The following is a 20,506-nucleotide window of genomic DNA, read 5'->3' as shown; positions in this document are numbered from 1 at the left end:
TGAATAAAAATGTAATATTCCATCGAATGCAAAATTAATTCTTATTTAAAATATATGTAAACAGTTAATTATCGTAAACATTTTATTACTTTTATTCGTCTAATAAAGCTTATCGATAATTGAAAGAATATACACATACAAATACGAAGTGCAGTAACAAAAACAGTACATTCATGATTCATTATAAAAATATAAATCTAATATATCAAATATTACTTTTTCACACAAAATATATGAAAAAATGATGGCTAAAAATTTATCAAACATGCGCGAACATTATTGAAAATACACCTATCTACCTATTTACACGGTACTTTATTTACATGGTTTCGTTTTTACGCAGCTTCTAAGTAACCAATTGAGAAGAAACTCGTAAAAATGAACGTTTTGACGATATTAGTGCAAGAATAAAACTTTTATATTTTTTTTTTTATGAAACTTTCACCAATTGATTTTTGATATTTTCCTTATTAAAATAAGATACGCACAATTTAATTTGGACTATGTTTACTTGTGTAGTTAGCAATAATTTCGATTTATACGATTTTTATTTACACAGTTTTGAGTAACCCACTTTCAGTGTAAATCCGAAAATAGATTTAAAACTAATTTCCTTATAAATAACAAAAACTAAATTTCATTGTACAGTTTTTTATTTATTTTTACGCATACTATTACCCTATTCATACCACCCAATACTTGACAGTAGATTTACGGAACTCGTCAAAATGATGGATCTCAATATTCCTTATTTTCAATTACGAAAATTAATAATAAACTTTTGTCAAAATGTTAACTTTCATTGAAATAAAGAATCATTGCATAAGCTGATTTACGTATTATCCATTATATATTTATTTTTGTAATTTAGTTTCAATTTAAATTAAGCGTTCGTAAATCTAAGGTCGATCATCATATTACTATTATCAATTACTAAAAAATAGTAAGTTACACTGTAATAATTATTAAAAAATCATAACTTGTACTGTAATAATTGTAACAATTTGTAGGAATAAGCCGTACTTCTTTTAATTTTTTTTGTGTACAATCAGTTACAGCAAAATTAGTGAATCGAAGAGTTTTCACGACGCTCTGGATGGGAATACCTCTATATTGAATGACTCTTTCGAAGGCTACGATGATAACGAAATAATAAGCGAAAGTCTGACTCTTGAGACAGAAACAGAAAGAAGACAAAGGCTCGACAGTTTCTATTCTACAACCTCTGCGAAATCGACTTACTTTAGCACAGGTTCAGTTTCTAGTTATCACAGTATCGATGAACCTGATAACGGAGAAGTTGGTAAGTTTTTTTATAACGTACTAATGGATTATAATTAGGACTGGATTAACTATTAAGCAACATAAGCATGCAAGAAAGGAAGTATCATAGAAGATTTTATTATCATTTTTCAAACTTTCCAGAATTCACCTTTTCAATCTTTTGAAGTTCTAAAGCCTCGAATTTTCAAGTGTCTGTAGTTCTAAAGTCTCAAATTTTCAAACTTCAGAATTTCTAAAGTCACTTTCTAAGCTAAAATTACAACAACCTAAGTTTCTAAGCTTCTAAAATTCCAAGGACCCAAAGTTTTAAAATTTCAACGCTCCATAGTCCCCTATTTAAAAAATTCCGGAACCTTCAAATTTCAGAACCACAAAAATGTAAAGTCTCAAGTTTTAAAAATTCTGGAGCTTCCTGCGTTGTTCAGAATTCAAAATTTCAAAGTTCTGTAATTCTGAAATTCTGAAGTTCCAAAGTCTCAAATTTATATACTTCTTATTTATAAACTTCAAAGTCCCAGAATTAAAAAATTCTAAAGTTCTAAAATTCTAAAATTCCAAATATCCGAAACTTCTGAAATTGAAAAATCTCAAAATGCTATTTCAAAACAAGAAATTTGATTTTACGACTGTATTTTGAATTTAATACATGTGAAGGCATTAAAATCTTTTACATGTTTGAAGTCTCTGAAAGTTAATCCAGTCCTGCACAAAACAGTCTTTCTTTAGCCGTTACATTTTATCTTCTATTATCTTTTTTAACGAGTTGCGTACCACATAATTCGTCAAAAGACTCTTAATATTTAACATACATAGAACTTTTAATAGAAATTTGAAACTGCACACTTCGCTTTAATTTTAAAACAGAATGTAACAAACGTAAAATGAAATTACAATAAATACATTGCTGAAAATTTAATTGCATCGCATGAATAATATACAAAAGTAATTGAATTTCGAATAACTTTATTAAAATTTATAAAAATTCTAATAACGAAAAATAAATTAAAGCTTAAATCTGTGACATTTTCGTTCCTTTCACCAACTTCATCTAAATTAATGCCCGAGAAGGACAATCTCCTCTTAACCTAAAAAAAGACACGTTTAATGTTTTCAACAAACGATTTCGGATATTTCAAAACACGATTCACATTATTACTTCCCTTCGTTAACATATTCTCATTTAAGCTGTTTCTCAACTTATTTACTCGACAAAACATTGAGGTTATTCCTACAAGCTGTAAATCTTGACATTGGTGTTAATATGTTTGTGTCGCACAGTGATATATTTAGTTTTCTAACACAACAAAAACCAACTTCATTAATATTTTTCATTTCTAAGAATATCGCTCATTTGATTTTTACAATGTCCATATTTTGTGAAAATCTGTGTAATTATTGATGTAAATTACCAGAACGATTAAAAATCTCCAATTATTTCTAATAAACATTTAAACTATAGAAGCAGTCGCGTTTCATTTATTTAAATTTTCTTATAAATATGACCTTTATTATTTCTTCTTAATATTATTTTTCCTGGTATACGTTTAGGTAAATTATCGTATTTTCAATTTTGAAAACAGTTGTTTACTAACTTTAAAATTGTTCTAAGTGAATTGAACCGCATTTCTCAAGGTTTTAATAAATTTTTAATACATTATACCACATTATAGTATAAAGTTCTTTTAATATGGAAATGATAATATATTTTAAGAGCGTTGAGATAAAAGAGATTGCTTTACGCAGATTTTTACTTTATATTTTTTCTTTGCAACTTTCAAAATGACTATTGCGTACACATTTCACGGTATTCGTTAGTAGCATTTTACAACATATAATATGCCTATAAATAATATGGCGACATCTTGGTATTTTGAAATTCAGTAAAGGCATCGACTATTTCGTAGATCCACAACAAATTGAGATCTTTGTGGCATCTGTTACGCACCGTTACCAAAGATAAATACATGTTTCGGTGTATTACCTTCACCAATAACCAGTTCCAGGCACAACTGGAAAATATACCGTGTAACACTTCTTCCTTCCCTGATTAGCCGAACGAAAGGAGATGTTGCGAGAGGAGAGTACGGACCTTTTAGAATAGGGTTCGCGTTGAAAGATTTCAAGGCAAGAGGAAGGACAGTAATTCAGCCAATGACACACTCGTTAAAATCTGGTAGACACGAAATTTATTAAACTTTAGTATTTAATATGGATAGTTTATAAATTCTTTGTTCTTATACCCCGAGCGCTTGAACGTGGCCCCATGATATTGATGGCAAAATTCTTTGAAAAGCAAATCCGCTGATGGGAGATTGTGATATCCGCTTTAGACTAGATTTCTGTTCTTATACTCCGGAGAGTTTACAAAAACGATTTGGAATTCGCTAGCTACTGATGTTTATACCCAGATGAGCGTTCGTCACCTAGCGTGGTAAATATATATTCGGCCTTGACAAGGCCGCGGCTATTGACACGCGCGATAAAAACCCCTTTTTACTTTAACACATTGTTTGGAAGTTATTCTAGCTAGGATGCTGGTGCTCAACTCGCGGCGCACTATCGTTAGACTACGCTCTTTAGAGCGTGTGACACAGGAATGTTCAAAATATGATCAGTGGGTTTGTGAGCCACTCAATCACATTTGACATTGGCCACGCCACTGTGGCTATGAGCTAACAGTAAGAGAAGGAATGCACACTCGAGAATCGTGTGGGTTCCGGCCCCTCTGTAACTCACGACACACAAGGGTAACGATAGCTCCAAATCCTCAATTCTAGTTCCGAGTTACGCCAAAAAGAACTTCCAAATTGCAGTAAACTGCCCGTGTGCTGACTCGCGCACGTTTATTCGAAAGAAATTAATCCTAAGAATAATATTTTGGTATGAGTCCGAACGATTGACTCAGAAGAGCTGTCCTAAACGATTGACTCGTGAAAATTTACTAAGTCCGTAACGAATGACTTCCGTAAAAGTTCTAAGTCCGACTTAGATGACTTTGCTCGAGATTAATGTGTCCGATATGATTGACACGACTGGTTTATTTTCAAGTCCGACTCGGTTGACTGATGTTGGAAATCTGACGAGACGTTCCGTCGTTACTTCCTCGAAACGTCGGAAGTGCAAGGAGGCATGCTGATTGGTTCTCATTAGAAACGTTGATTTTCCAATCAACATGCCCCTCGACTTGGGCCCACCCTCTCTTGCGCCCTGAGCGCGCCTTTTTTGGAAGAGGGTGGGAAAAGATACCGATGAGTACGGGAGGATCTCGAAGGCCGGCAACGCCGGGGTTTTTCCCTCCAGGTGACACGCACGTTGTCCTAAAAAGTACCGCTAGGACGGAACCGAGGCCCATCCTCGGTGACCCTTCGGGAAAAACCCTGTTTATGACGGAGTAGTTATTGAAGACTCAATGAAACTTAGAAATTCTAAAGGCATTGTTCGAAAAAATGTAAAACTAAATTGCCGTCGATGGCTAAAAATCTGTCTTTCAAAAATAACTGTTACCCGGACCCATCATAAACTACCTACGAAATCCTCGCGTATTGTGTTCCGTAGCACGTTCGGAACAGCCCGAGCTCAGGAGAGAGTGAATAACGAACCTGAGGGTTTCTGGGGCCTGAAGGCTTCGTTATCATCCCTGGCTTTGCTCGTTTGTAATTCGTCTATACGTGAGATGGGAAAGGCACTCGTCTGAGCGAGCGGGTCTCGTTTTTCCGATTTTCAAATTAACAATAACTTGGAAGTTTTCTGTCTATTAGATTTATCACGTCACCTACTTTGCACTCCAAACTGCATTAAAATGCCTGAGTTCAGGAATGGATGAAAAACGAGTTTTTGGGATCTAGGGCCTCAAACACGTTATCACCATTGGCTTCACTCGTACGACATTCGCGAGTACTCAAGATGGGAGAGGCACTTTTTAGAAATAAGTGAGTCTCGGTTCTCGGATCTTTGAATGTACGTAAATCTGGAGTGGTTTCCTAATTGACTCTGATCCCCCGGTTGCAAAATCTCCGATTTTCCAAATCGCGGGAATAACGCGTAACCGTACCGTGATACAGTTTGGATCAACGACTCCTCAGTTTGAGGCGCGAACAATAACCGCGAGCACCAGCCGTTTTACTGCGTGTTCGATAGTCAGTTTGACTCAAGCTATGTTCCGTTTTTCGTTAGGCGGACCCCCTTGTTAGAATTACGAGTGATCTAGAAGCCGGTAGAGATCAGAGTGACGATCGATTTCACGGCTTGCGGGTCGATCGCTCACCTGTTACCTGGAGGGGATAACACGCATGCGCTATTAGGACGCGTGACGAAATAGTCTGCCTAATTGCTCTCTACCCCACCCCGCAATCCGCGAACTATGAATCGCTAATATGTGAGCGTACTTTGTACGGTTACAACCTTATAAAATTGTGTCCTCGGTCGGCTTTAATAAACTGGTCATAATTGAACTAACTTATTGATGGAATATGGAAGATTATTATATTTAAAATAACACAACATACAATAACTTTTGAAAGACTAAATGAATTTATTATTTAAGAAAAACGACTTGGAAGGACTTCGTTAAAATATGTTAATTACACTTGATTTATGAATATTGAAAATGCAATTCTAAATAACCTACTATATTTTATACGTGTGAAAAATTATAATATGAGAGAAACAAAAGCAAAGGAATATGTAGATTTTATTTTATTAACATACGAAGATCCGATCAAAATCGAGCGGTATCTTACAAGTAATAATCGATAAATGCATGAACTTGATTACCGACTTCTCAATACATTTATTTTTGCTAATTTCATTGAAATGAAAATTCAATACTTATCCATTAAATTTGCTTTTAAACAAAACTGACTATGTGAAACTTAATACCTTTTTTGTAATGTGTTATAATACATTTTATAATAAGCCATTATCAATATCAGATACCTCTTTTTATTTTTCGTAACAAATAAACGGAATAGAATAACTTAAAAATACTATGCATATCTAATAATATTTTCTTTAATAGTCCAGTTTAATACAAGACATCTACTTTTTAGAATTTTATGATACAATATATTAATCAGCTCAGACTAACAAAAGATACAGAAGTAATTAATAATAATTTATGCATTTTCTGTGGAAACTTTTATTTGATTCTAATGAAACAAAACGTATCGCAGGAGTAAAAGCACAATAGAAAAAGTACCCGCCGGGAAGTAACAAAACAAAAAACAGTCACGAGTGGCACGTAATAGGAAACATATGTATATTGCACACACTTTAGCATAAAATACATAGATATATGTAGAGATTAAACTCTTTAAAGATTTTGTGCCTTTAAAATCTGTGTCGGCTCACCACACATCGTTCCTTTCTTTTTTGTTCATATTAAACTTTGCTTCAACAGATATATTTCTAATTAGATATTTCACAGATAAAGATTACATCTCATCAAAGCAAATGAATACTGTCTTACTAACGCAATCAATTTCATCTAAGATGTAAATATCAAGTTGTGCATTGCATCAAAACAGAAATGTAGTCCTTGGTGTCAATCGGTTTTATACACTGGTGGCCAAAATTAACGCACCACTTTCTTTACACCGTCGTCATTTCCACTGTGCAGGAGGTAGGACTTTGAAATTTTGAGGATAGGTGGGCCCATGGGTTGTCTCAATACTCCACGAGTGCCATTGCTACCTGCCACCCCTTCCGGGATCGGCGACCCCTTGAATACTACAGGGTCAAGAAAGTGACAAAAAAGGTTCTAAATTCGACCGAAAAAAAGAAAAAATCCAAAATTTTTGTCAAGGATGAGGCTCTTTATGTTACGGCCTTTCCGAAAATGCCCAGCTCAACCCCCTCCAACACCCCCAACCTCCTCCATAATTTTCTACCCTTTCCAAAAGGGTGGTTATTTCGATTTCGCTGAAACTTTTGCCGGGGCTTCGTCTCGATCCCTGTTACACGTGGTAAAATTTTGGTCGCATTTGCACCAACCCCTTGGACGCTACGCGCTGTCAAAGAACAACCCCTTACTGTTTTTTCATCTTTTCCACAGTTAAAAACCAATTTTGGACCTGCAATTCACGGAAAAACTTGTTTTCGTCACGACAGTATCGTGTTTGTTGATGGTTGGGCCCTAGCGTGAAACCAACCCCCGTTGTGGAGGTTGATACCCCCAACCCTTTCAATCCGGCCCCGGGGCTTTCAATCTGCGTGCCAGCACTACGATGGTACGTGACAATTTGTAGTATTTAGCAGATTTATTTATTGCTGTACTTGTCATTAGAGTTTTTGGCTTCAGTGACACAGGCCATGTCATAAACCTCGAAGATTAGAAGGTCAGAGGGCGATCTGGGCCTCCAAAGTAACGGTTTCCGCAGATCGGGAGCTACGTCACGGAATTTGGGAAAAACCCAGATTCTCCCTGGAACGCCGTCCTCCCCCGTAGGAACTTCTGTTCCCCTTCCAGAAAAGTACCACGTTACATCCATTCGCTACAAAAGTACATTCGCTACAAAAGTACCGAACATCTCTGTATCATTGTACGAAAACTTGTATCATTAAATTATATTATAAAATCTAAGGAAGTTACCACATATGTAAAGCAATAACTTTTTAAATAAATATTCTCATAAATATTAACACTATTTGTTTAGTATATTACTCTTTAAATTTATATCACTCTTAACATAATGAAGAAAACAATTTTTTCGGCTAACATTTTGTGAACTAGAGAAAAATGTTAAATTAAAATTAAAAATATAAAATTAGAGTATCTTCTATGAAATAATTTCTTGAAATTGTGGTATTTCATGAATTAGTGTATTAGATACTAAGTCGTATTTAAAAAAATACAAAGCTATTAATTTTCGAAGTCTCTTCATGTCTACTCTCAATTACAAAATGTAAAAAATAGCTGTAGACATTAGGTTAAGTTTTCCATGTAATCGTGTAATTTTAATATGTTTTGATTTAATATATTTCGTACCAAAAGAAATTTCAAGTTTGTGATAAATATTCGAAAATTGCAAAATGATATATTAGTATTTAATTATAAATACTACAATCATTTATATTATATTATACACTGCTAGAAAAATTTAATACATCGCTTTAATACTATCAAGTTCATAGTGTTGTTGAAATTTATTTAAAACAATTTGTTGGGGTACGGCCTAATTTATGGCAGGGTTTCAAGGAGTGACGAAAAACAGTTTCCTGGGACTCTTAGTTTTCGCCTTGGGTCTAACTTTCGCCTATTCTGGTTTTCGTCTTTCCCTTCCACAGGGAAGCGCGCTAAGGGCGCACGGGAAGGGAAGGTGACCAGGAAGCGAATATTTTCCAATCATACCAGTTCGTTAAAGATCAGTGACCAGATTAGTTGGTTAAAATTAGTTAGGCGACCGGATCAGTCGGTTAAAGTACTTAGTTTTTTTCAGTCAGTCAACTGGATCAGTTAACTATAATTATTTAGTTCAGGGATCACATACAGATTGTACACACACTATTATTGAATAAATTGTTATCCGAGGATCAGCTTGGGTATAAATTTGTTCCCAATTTAGTCATTGGGTGGTCCTTTAAGTCTTAGGAGGCACTACTGTGCACATAATTTTTAAGGGGTGATCAGCCCACCCCTTTCCACAATTGCTAAAGAAAACGCATTCAAATATAAACATTATACTTTTCCATGTAGGTAGTCGATATTATTTAAATTAGTGCTCAAAAAGAATTTACAATTATGTTTGAATATCTGACAAAAAGTACAAGTTTCGACACATAATATTCGAAAAATCTGATTATTCTCCGTCGAAATAAATCATACTGCTTTAGGAAAACATATTCTTTTAATGAAAAAAAATATTTACAGAAATGTTAGCGTTTTTGTTATACTACATTATAACAAATGATTGAACAAGTGATTTATATTTTTCTTGTTAAAAATATTTTTCTTGTTTAGGTGTGATGATACACATGAATAGGGAAATGTTTAGATATGATGTGTGCTGAAGATTTCAATGATTCTTGTTCGGTGAAATAACACTTAACTGCGAAGTTTCCAGTAAGGCAAGTAAACATTTTACAAGGAATATGTTTTCAATTTTAGATTATTCTGAAAATGTTCATAATTGATTTCTCAAGGCTATTTGACAATTTATCACAGAAAAAAAATATATGCATTTCATATCTTTAAAATTTGATATCAATTTTCACAAAATATATTTTTAATCCTTTATTTTGTAATATCAAAATAAGTCGTCTTATGACTATGGATAAATGTATCTTAAAATGTTTACATAACAGTTTGTACTTAAAATTAATTGTGAATTATTGGAAACTAATTGAGACAGATATCATGGTAAAAATGGTAATGGCATTGTAAAAGCTTGGAATTAAAGTAAAATTAAAGGAAACCTTCTATGGAGTACGATTTAAAGAAACATTATTGAAATTACATAAATCTTTAATATTTCTTGTATCTGAAATATATGTATAAAAATTGTAATAACAGTTTGTGGAGGAACACAAGATATTAATACTATTTAATGGTTACATTTATGTAATTTTACGTTCATTGCATATTTTTTATTTTTTAAATGAATCATGTAAGCCTTGATAATTTATCATAATGCAACTCACTGTTTGAAAAAATATTAAAAAGAGATCACGAATTCAGGGATTTGCAAGCTTGTAAACTTTGGATTTCGGGTATTTAAAAATTTGGGAATTTAGTAGTTTAAAGATTTTCTACTTGGGAGTTAAGAAATGTATTTCTTTGAAAATTTCTGAATTTGATAATTCGGTAATTTAGAGACTTAAAAATTAAAAAATTTCCAATTTGAATTGGATATTCGAGAGTTCGAAAATTTGACAGTTTTGGGATTTAGTAACTTTGGAATTCGTAAGTTTGAACATTTTAAAATTTTATAATTTGGAAACTTTTTCATTAAAAAATTTAATAATTTTGAAACGTAAAAGTTTGAAAACAGGGAAATTCATAAATTTGAAAATTTGGAAATTATGGAATTTTAGAATAGGAAGTAGAAAAATGTTCACTAAATTTCTAAATAAAGGATTTCATACACGGTGAAGTATCAGATTAGTATGAATCCGGTCGTTCGAAGGGAAGCACAGATAAGTTTCACTGAAGCGGGTATACGCGAAATGGCGAAATATCAGGTGTGAAATACTCCAGAGATTCCCACAAGTTATGTTAGCCCTAAACATGAAAATATAGACGTTTCTATAAAGCGATGTAATTTTGCCAAAATACATCTTTTGAATGCAACTAAATTTATTTTAAAGACAAGTGATTATACTTTTCAGGGGTATACATAGTAATTACAAAGATTATTGCTTGCAGGTTGTAGCATAATTATTGGACCAGTGCCCGATAAACATGTTTTACAGTTATAATATGCCGAAAAGAAACATAATATTTTTTCAAAAGAAAGAATGCAATTTTAATAGCTAGAAATAATTTTTAATACTTAATTTAAAAGTATTAAAAAAATGCTATATTGGTTACTCAAGAGGATTAGCATTAATAGCATGATGAAAGAAACATGTATTTCATCAAGTATGCCTCACTCTAATGAACACTACACTATTTAATCACAATTTTAATATGTATTAAAATTTTAATATGTATTAAAATTTTGGCAAAATTACATCGCTTTATAGAAACGTCTATATTTTCATGTTTAGGGCTAACATAACTTGTGGGAATCTCTGGAGTATTTCACACCTGATATTTCGCCATTTCGCGTATACCCGCTTCAGTGAAACTTATCTGTGCTTCCCTTCGAACGACCGGATTCATACTAATCTGATACTTCACCGTGTATGAAATCCTTTATTTAGAAATTTAGTGAACATTTTTCTACTTCCTATTCTAAAATTCCATAATTTCCAAATTTTCAAATTTATGAATTTCCCTGTTTTCAAACTTTTACGTTTCAAAATTATTAAATTTTTTAATGAAAAAGTTTCCAAATTATAAAATTTTAAAATGTTCAAACTTACGAATTCCAAAGTTACTAAATCCCAAAACTGTCAAATTTTCGAACTCTCGAATATCCAATTCAAATTGGAAATTTTTTAATTTTTAAGTCTCTAAATTACCGAATTATCAAATTCAGAAATTTTCAAAGAAATACATTTCTTAACTCCCAAGTAGAAAATCTTTAAACTACTAAATTCCCAAATTTTTAAATACCCGAAATCCAAAGTTTACAAGCTTGCAAATCCCTGAATTCGTGATCTCTTTTTAATATTTTTTCAAACAGTGAGTTGCATTATGATAAATTATCAAGGCTTACATGATTCATTTAAAAAATAAAAAATATGCAATGAACGTAAAATTACATAAATGTAACCATTAAATAGTATTAATATCTTGTGTTCCTCCACAAACTGTTATTACAATTTTTATACATATATTTCAGATACAAGAAATATTAAAGATTTATGTAATTTCAATAATGTTTCTTTAAATCGTACTCCATAGAAGGTTTCCTTTAATTTTACTTTAATTCCAAGCTTTTACAATGCCATTACCATTTTTACCATGATATCTGTCTCAATTAGTTTCCAATAATTCACAATTAATTTTAAGTACAAACTGTTATGTAAACATTTTAAGATACATTTATCCATAGTCATAAGACGACTTATTTTGATATTACAAAATAAAGGATTAAAAATATATTTTGTGAAAATTGATATCAAATTTTAAAGATATGAAATGCATATATTTTTTTTCTGTGATAAATTGTCAAATAGCCTTGAGAAATCAATTATGAACATTTTCAGAATAATCTAAAATTGAAAACATATTCCTTGTAAAATGTTTACTTGCCTTACTGGAAACTTCGCAGTTAAGTGTTATTTCACCGAACAAGAATCATTGAAATCTTCAGCACACATCATATCTAAACATTTCCCTATTCATGTGTATCATCACACCTAAACAAGAAAAATATTTTTAACAAGAAAAATATAAATCACTTGTTCAATCATTTGTTATAATGTAGTATAACAAAAACGCTAACATTTCTGTAAATATTTTTTTTCATTAAAAGAATATGTTTTCCTAAAGCAGTATGATTTATTTCGACGGAGAATAATCAGATTTTTCGAATATTATGTGTCGAAACTTGTACTTTTTGTCAGATATTCAAACATAATTGTAAATTCTTTTTGAGCACTAATTTAAATAATATCGACTACCTACATGGAAAAGTATAATGTTTATATTTGAATGCGTTTTCTTTAGCAATTGTGGAAAGGGGTGGGCTGATCACCCCTTAAAAATTATGTGCACAGTAGTGCCTCCTAAGACTTAAAGGACCACCCAATGACTAAATTGGGAACAAATTTATACCCAAGCTGATCCTCGGATAACAATTTATTCAATAATAGTGTGTGTACAATCTGTATGTGATCCCTGAACTAAATAATTATAGTTAACTGATCCAGTTGACTGACTGAAAAAAACTAAGTACTTTAACCGACTGATCCGGTCGCCTAACTAATTTTAACCAACTAATCTGGTCACTGATCTTTAACGAACTGGTATGATTGGAAAATATTCGCTTCCTGGTCACCTTCCCTTCCCGTGCGCCCTTAGCGCGCTTCCCTGTGGAAGGGAAAGACGAAAACCAGAATAGGCGAAAGTTAGACCCAAGGCGAAAACTAAGAGTCCCAGGAAACTGTTTTTCGTCACTCCTTGAAACCCTGCCATAAATTAGGCCGTACCCCAACAAATTGTTTTAAATAAATTTCAACAACACTATGAACTTGATAGTATTAAAGCGATGTATTAAATTTTTCTAGCAGTGTATAATATAATATAAATGATTGTAGTATTTATAATTAAATACTAATATATCATTTTGCAATTTTCGAATATTTATCACAAACTTGAAATTTCTTTTGGTACGAAATATATTAAATCAAAACATATTAAAATTACACGATTACATGGAAAACTTAACCTAATGTCTACAGCTATTTTTTACATTTTGTAATTGAGAGTAGACATGAAGAGACTTCGAAAATTAATAGCTTTGTATTTTTTTAAATACGACTTAGTATCTAATACACTAATTCATGAAATACCACAATTTCAAGAAATTATTTCATAGAAGATACTCTAATTTTATATTTTTAATTTTAATTTAACATTTTTCTCTAGTTCACAAAATGTTAGCCGAAAAAATTGTTTTCTTCATTATGTTAAGAGTGATATAAATTTAAAGAGTAATATACTAAACAAATAGTGTTAATATTTATGAGAATATTTATTTAAAAAGTTATTGCTTTACATATGTGGTAACTTCCTTAGATTTTATAATATAATTTAATGATACAAGTTTTCGTACAATGATACAGAGATGTTCGGTACTTTTGTAGCGAATGTACTTTTGTAGCGAATGGATGTAACGTTGTACTTTTCTGGAAGGGGAACAGAAGTTCCTACGGGGGAGGACGGCGTTCCAGGGAGAATCTGGGTTTTTCCCAAATTCCGTGACGTAGCTCCCGATCTGCGGAAACCGTTACTTTGGAGGCCCAGATCGCCCTCTGACCTTCTAATCTTTGAGGTTTATGACATGGCCTGTGTCACTGAAGCCAAAAACTCTAATGACTAGTACAGCAATAAATAAATCTGCTAAATACTACAAATTGTCACGTACCATCGTAGTGCTGGCACGCAGATGGTACGGATACTAAATTATAGGGTTCAAAAGTGACCGCTTTCCCTCGTCATGTCGTAAACCTCATCTATGCGAAACTCTAACAGCTGTTTTTATTCATACTTATTTTATTTATAAAAGTATCATTTTTACAAAAATTAGAACAGTTAAACCAAATTGAAGGTATTGTTACGGATAAAAATAAAGGCTTAAAAGGAAGATATAGGGTATTAAATATTAATCAAACACGTTCAACTTATTGGTTAAAAATTAGAAAGATTTTTAGTAGATCAAGAGCAATAGTACATAGGTTCACCCATGCCTAGAAGCTTTTATGTAAAGACCCGTGGCCGTATCCATCGAACACCAAGAGCGTTCGACAAGCAAAACATCACTGTAATACATGTGAGATCCTGCTTATCTGATCGAATATTCATAACGGGGTTTTCAGAAACAAGAATCCTCATAAATAAATGAAAAATGCAAGACATCGATAAACAAAGGTATTAACAATATATTTAAGAGAAATAATTGGATACAGCATACTCGGTCAAGACGACGTAGACGGCCTGTCCTACTCTTCTTTGTCCAGCCTTCTCGTCGTTGACTGTACATTGTTTAGATTTTAATTTACGTCATACATGGTATGTCCTGAAAGTAATGTCAGTAAGTCGATTAAAAATCATTTATTGAACTGCTCGTTACAAATGATTAAAAATCTTCAAAATAGGCTCCTTCTGCGTCTATACATCGACTCCAGCGAGTTTTCCAGCTCTCGAATGCATTGTTGTAGGCCTCCTCCAGAATTTCCTTCAATACCGCCGTACAAGCTCTTTTGATTCCGTTTACTGTCCCGAAAATCTTGCCTTTCATGGGTGTTTTGACTCGTGGAAACAAAAAAAAGTCGGGGGTAGCTATGACCGGGCTGTACGAGGGCTGGGGAATCGTTGGCACCCCTGTTTTAACCAAGTAGTCGGAGACGATAAAGGCGGTATGGGCCGGAGCGTGGTGAAACGTCCAGTTGTCTACCGATATGGTTGGTGACGATGTCATAAACATGAGTTTTTGGAATATTTAGCATATCGGCCATTAAACGAACACTTAATCGTCGGTCTGAGTTCAACAATTCCCTCATTCATGTCACATTGTCGATTGTGGTGGTCGTGGATGGCCGTCCGGCACGGTCCTCGTCATCGACCTCTTCCCGGCCTTTCAAAAAGGCCTTGTGCCACCGAAACACTTGCTGATCTGACAGGGCATCTTCTTTATAAGCTGACTTGATCATAGCAACCGTTTCCGTCGCGGTCTTTCCAAGTTTCACGCAAAACTTGATCGCAATTCTTTGTTCTAACGAGGGCTGCATTTTGACTTGTACAGTGACACAAAACAATTCTCACGGATAGGCTCGTCCTCACTCTTCGGATGCTCGGAGCACCTTCAGTAGCGGAGATCTGTTTAGCTGACTTCCGTACTACCAATTTTAACCGAAAAAATCGCTGTCCGACGTGAAGTCGCGTCACAATAAAGTCACTGACATTACTTTCAGGACATACCATGTATATCATTCGATTCATTCCCTACGTACATACATATGTACTGAGAGTGTAAAATCTGCCCGGGAATGGCGATCCTTACCAAAGCACCGAGAACCTAAACTGCTCAAGAAATGTAAAAACGAAGCTGGGACGAAATAGCCATTGTTAAATTCGTTTGTACTGTTGTACGGAATTTTTAAATAATGTAGCAAATGCTAACTTTGCCTTTCTACGAGTGATTTATTTTATTTGATGTGTTGCTCTGAGATGTTACAAAAATTCTGACTAAAAACTATCGTGTTGGTCTTTTTATTAATTTTCGGATGTGGGCGTGTGTGCGGAGGTAAGAACTAAAACTAAGGTGGGATAAATCCTTGTCCAATCGTCTGTTTTTGGTAATGTCGGGGGTTGTTCTTCCCTTTCCTCGGGGTACATGTTTTGGAGAAACCCAAGTTGGTGTGCAGGTAGTGAGAATATTTTGCCTATGGTTTATGGTATGTCTTATTGCCGAAGATTATGAGAGTGAAGTGACTAAAGAGGACCGTAATTTAGGTTTTTTCCTTGACAGTAAACGTGGATATAGAATTAGAAATTGGGAAAAAGATCCTTCCTGTTTATAACATAACGGCGCTCTTAACAGCCATTCCACAACCAAAATAAGTAATTATTGTGCTTTCTACTCTGGGGTTCCAAGTAAATAGTGTATGAAACCGTGAGATGTATTGATCTTACCCCCACGTATCGGCGAATTGTTTGATATTTCCGAAAGCGCACGGATTAAAAGTGCAGACGGATTAAAAGGCGGTATAGCAAGGGTCGGCAATGGGAGTACAACCGTTGTCTCGAGAAATCAGCATAGTTTGATAGGAGATGTGGTGGGGAAATGTCTATTATAAAAGAAAGGAAGCCCTCAGAGCATTTGCTTTGTATTTTTAAATCGTCAAAGAAGGATTTCGTATTTTTGAGTTCTCAAAGAAGGATTTCGTATCTTTGAGTCCTCAAAAGAGGATTTTGTATTTTCGAATCCTCGAAGTCAGTTATAATATTTTTATTAGTATACACCGAATAGAAGGATTTTGTTACGATGTAGATATTCTCCAAAATTAAAATAAACTTTATAGAATTAATATTAAAATTTCCTACTGAAAAAACAATACATACAATCGAGAATAAAACTAAATGAATACTTAACAAAATATGTAATCAACGAAATACCTAATGGAATTTATACATATATGATATTGCTGCCGTTTGCTTCCATTACTGCTTCTAAACGTTGAGGAATATTTCTTATTAAATTTTAAATATAATCTTTATTATCTTTTTCAAATTCAGACTGTAACCTTCTGAAGAAATCGACTCATTTATTTTACTAATTCAATGTAACTTTTGCGTCCAGTAAACCACACAAATTCTCTACAGGATTCAAGTCAGAACTTTGGATCGGTCATTCAAGTAATTTAATATTTGAGTCGTCAGAATATGTCATAGTTTCCTACGGACATGTCTACATTATGTCAGTAACTGGTGTCATTAATCTTGTTAGTAGGTAATTGAATTTTTGGTTTCTTTTCGTGTCTATTATTGGAAAGAGGAGGAAAAAAAGGAAAGAAATTATTTTCTTTCTCTAGCGACAAACCCCATACAAACAAAGCAAGTAACGTAAAAATTTGACTACCTGCTGGCAAGCTTACTGACATCAGTTACCCTAATGTAGTCTCTTAAAGAGTCCGTTTTTACTACTACTTCTAATCCGTTTTTACTACTATTTCTAAATTTTCACTTAAAATATTAATAAACTTGTCTGCATTTGTAATTCGGTCAATAAGTTCTAACGTACCAATTAGTTATACTCCATGAGAAGCACCTCCGCATCAATAATCCTCCGTTAGACACGCAAGTATTTGTAACTACGTGATTGCATTATATCTAGTAGATACATGTATTAAATAAATGCATTTTTTTATTATTATTTTTATTATTTTAATATATGAAAGCTTTTACGATTATTTTTCTGTACTTTTGCTTTAGCACCTTTATTATGTTAAAAAAATGTTATATTCATTTTTAGACATATTCCTTATGTATTAAATTTTGGTACGTTTAACGACAAAATTAAAGTTAAAAGTTACATTATTTATTTAAAATAAAATTTCAAATTCTAATTTGTAAAATTTACAAATTCTATACTAAAATTAACTTCTATTCAAAAACTATATTGATTTCTATATTGAAACATTAACTACAAATCATATTTACATGCAATTCTAGACATATACAGAACAAGTTACAAATTTGGTGGTGGAGAAATTATACATACATAATGGCTAGGTGTTGTAAAAGTAAAATCTACCGATTGCACTTCTAGAAAGAACTTCAGAAAATATCTGCCGAGATTTACTATAAATCTTCATTTTCTAGAATTATTAAATTTGTAATTATTTTGTAAGAAGTCAACTATATGTGTTGTAGATACACGCACGATTAAGGGTTAATGATCTGCCGCTGATAATTCTAGGTGTAATAAATACTTCTTTATACGCTCCTTTTTTTCTTCAGATAAAAAGTATATGATAAAAGTATATTCAAATATTTTTTTATAAATGCTAATTATTTTCTTACATTAATTTTATTGATGTATGGCTTATGTTGAGCCTTGCTGCATCTCAACCTAACTTTGTGCACTCTTGGTTTCATTACTTTTGTTGGAACTTTTAATCCCGCTATTTCTGCAATACTTCTTGATGCAATTGCTGAATCGTGACAGCTTTTACGTACAATTCATCGGTCTTCTTGTATGGTGGTACAGCGTTTACGCTCAAGACCTCTTAAGTTTTTTACTGTATTATGTTGTCAAGACATGCTACACTTCCAAACTATCTGTTGTATCGTGCTCTTCTCGTTTTTTCTCGAAGGTAGTGCGACAGTTACACCCAATATGCGCGGGTGAAATCGATGATGTGTAAAATAGGTTAAATGACTACATAAGGTAGATATATAGGTTACTGAATAACTTTATTCCACATTACGTTTGTAATAGGTTTCAAAACTGCTTATTAGACTATTGAAGTGTTTCTGATATTTTTACACTTTTGTACATAAGAAGAGGACAATTTTTTGGCTATGGAGTAGTGGTTGTACCAATCCGCTGTAAGATATAGAGGGAGGAAATAGAATAAAGGGAGAAAATAGAAAATAAAGGGAAAGAGACTGGATTAACAATTCGCCTTTTTCAGATAGTCCAAAAAAAGTTCCGATTTTTAGGAACAAGTTTACAACGTGACGGTTAACTAAAATATTGTTCTGGTTCAAATCATAAATATAGTGCCCTAAAACAGTTTTGTGTTTTTCCTATTATAATATGTTCTGTAAACGGTTTGGGGTTTTTCAGTCCTAAGACGTTGCACTATCATACGGTAATTTAATTTGTTACAACAATCTGAAATAATTATAAAGCAAATTTGATCTGAAACTTCTTCCGTTTTTGTCATTCTCAAATTTTTCTAGAAATGCTTTTACTTATACGAAGGCTGAGTTGATACTAACAAGTTTGTTTGGGATCGCAGTATGTAAGCGTGATTAATGTTTGTATACACTACTTGCCTTACGGTAACTTTATACTCAAATGTTCACATATTTGTGACTTTTGATAAGCAATTATCAATTTCGTTAAGTACGGCATATTTTCATAACTATGCAAATATGAACATCACTTATTCGTTAAATAATGTACATATTATAAGCATGTATGATACATAAAACTGAAGTTCATAATAGTTAGGCTATTTTGATCAAACTTCATCTTTACCTATTTCCTATAATTGTCCATTTATTTTTGTCTCCACCTTTATGTATCAGACATTGGGGATAATAAACAAGTATAGATGTAATTTGAGTACAGATATTTGCTAATGTTGAAATTGAGATATATGTATAGTTATTTGGGAATATGCATATAAATTGAAAAATTTAGAAATTTGAAAATATATATAGTCTACACAGAATACAGAAATTTGGGAAATAGAAATTGGAAAATATAACAATTTAAGAATATAGAAATTAAGAAACATAAAAACCGAAAAATATGGGGACTCTCGAGAAATTTGATAAAATTTGAAGAGCAATAAAGTTTCGAAATTTGGGGAATACAAACATCTGGATATATAGACATTTGGAAATATTGAGATTTACGTACATATAGTTTTGAAATATGAAACTTCAATTTTGAAACTCCTATAATGTAAAGATTTGGGAAATATGGACAATTGGAGACATAGGAATTATGTGGATATGTAGGTTTATAAGTGGATTTTCATTATAGTTAATGTAAAGAATATAATTATATCGAATTACTGTCTAAAATAATTAATAATTCAATTAATAATAAATTTGTATTACATAAATCGTATAAACATAAAGCGAGCCATAGACTTACTATCACTAACTATGCCATACGTATTAAAAACAATTTTAAAATAGTGCCATTTTTAACCACTTACATTTTCACTTTGCAATTATCAGTTTGAATCATATTTATATTTAAGCGGCTAAGAATCGATGAGAAATATCGATGACATTATGTGCGAATTAATTGTACCAAATCATTATCTCCTGTTATGGAATATGAGCGGAGTTTCTTCAAATTTCAAAATGGTAGTAACGAAGTATGAAGCGTGAAGTTGTTATCAATCATACTACAGTCAGTGTAATTTTCACAGTTCCAAGTAGCATTTATTTGATAATTCATATAATATGTAACAAGTGAACAAATTCTACTTAATATTGTACTATCCAGTAGGTTACAAAAGCATCTGATTATCTTTAACGTAAAACGCATGTTACCTAAACAATTTTTTGAAAAATGTGTAATTTAAAAAACCGATATACGAAATTTATAATTCCACTTAATATAATGCTTTATTTATAATATATGGATAAAATATTTTCCTTTATCTTTACATACTAATAATGTATATTTTCGTTATTTTTATG

The 20,506-nt window shown here is 32.5% G+C and overlaps 1 protein-coding gene across 4 annotated transcripts in view; it reads left to right on the top strand.

The window, feature by feature from the left end:
* The window catches only part of Sk2 (Sphingosine kinase 2), a 295,374-nt gene that overhangs the window by 204,365 nt on the left and 70,503 nt on the right, over nt 1-20,506 (top strand). For all 4 annotated transcript variants that reach the window (XM_076538006.1, XM_076538003.1, XM_076538001.1 and 1 more), the window contains one exon: nt 1,053-1,303. In XM_076538006.1, coding sequence (XP_076394121.1) covers nt 1,053-1,303 — 251 coding nt within the window. The remainder of the gene's footprint in view (nt 1-1,052; nt 1,304-20,506) is intronic.

Source organism: Megachile rotundata, chromosome 12 (genome assembly GCF_050947335.1).
Source record: "Megachile rotundata isolate GNS110a chromosome 12, iyMegRotu1, whole genome shotgun sequence".
Lineage (NCBI taxonomy): Eukaryota > Metazoa > Arthropoda > Insecta > Hymenoptera > Megachilidae > Megachile > Megachile rotundata.
Note: the sequence above shows the minus strand (reverse complement) of the source record. Positions and strands in the feature narration are given on the sequence as shown.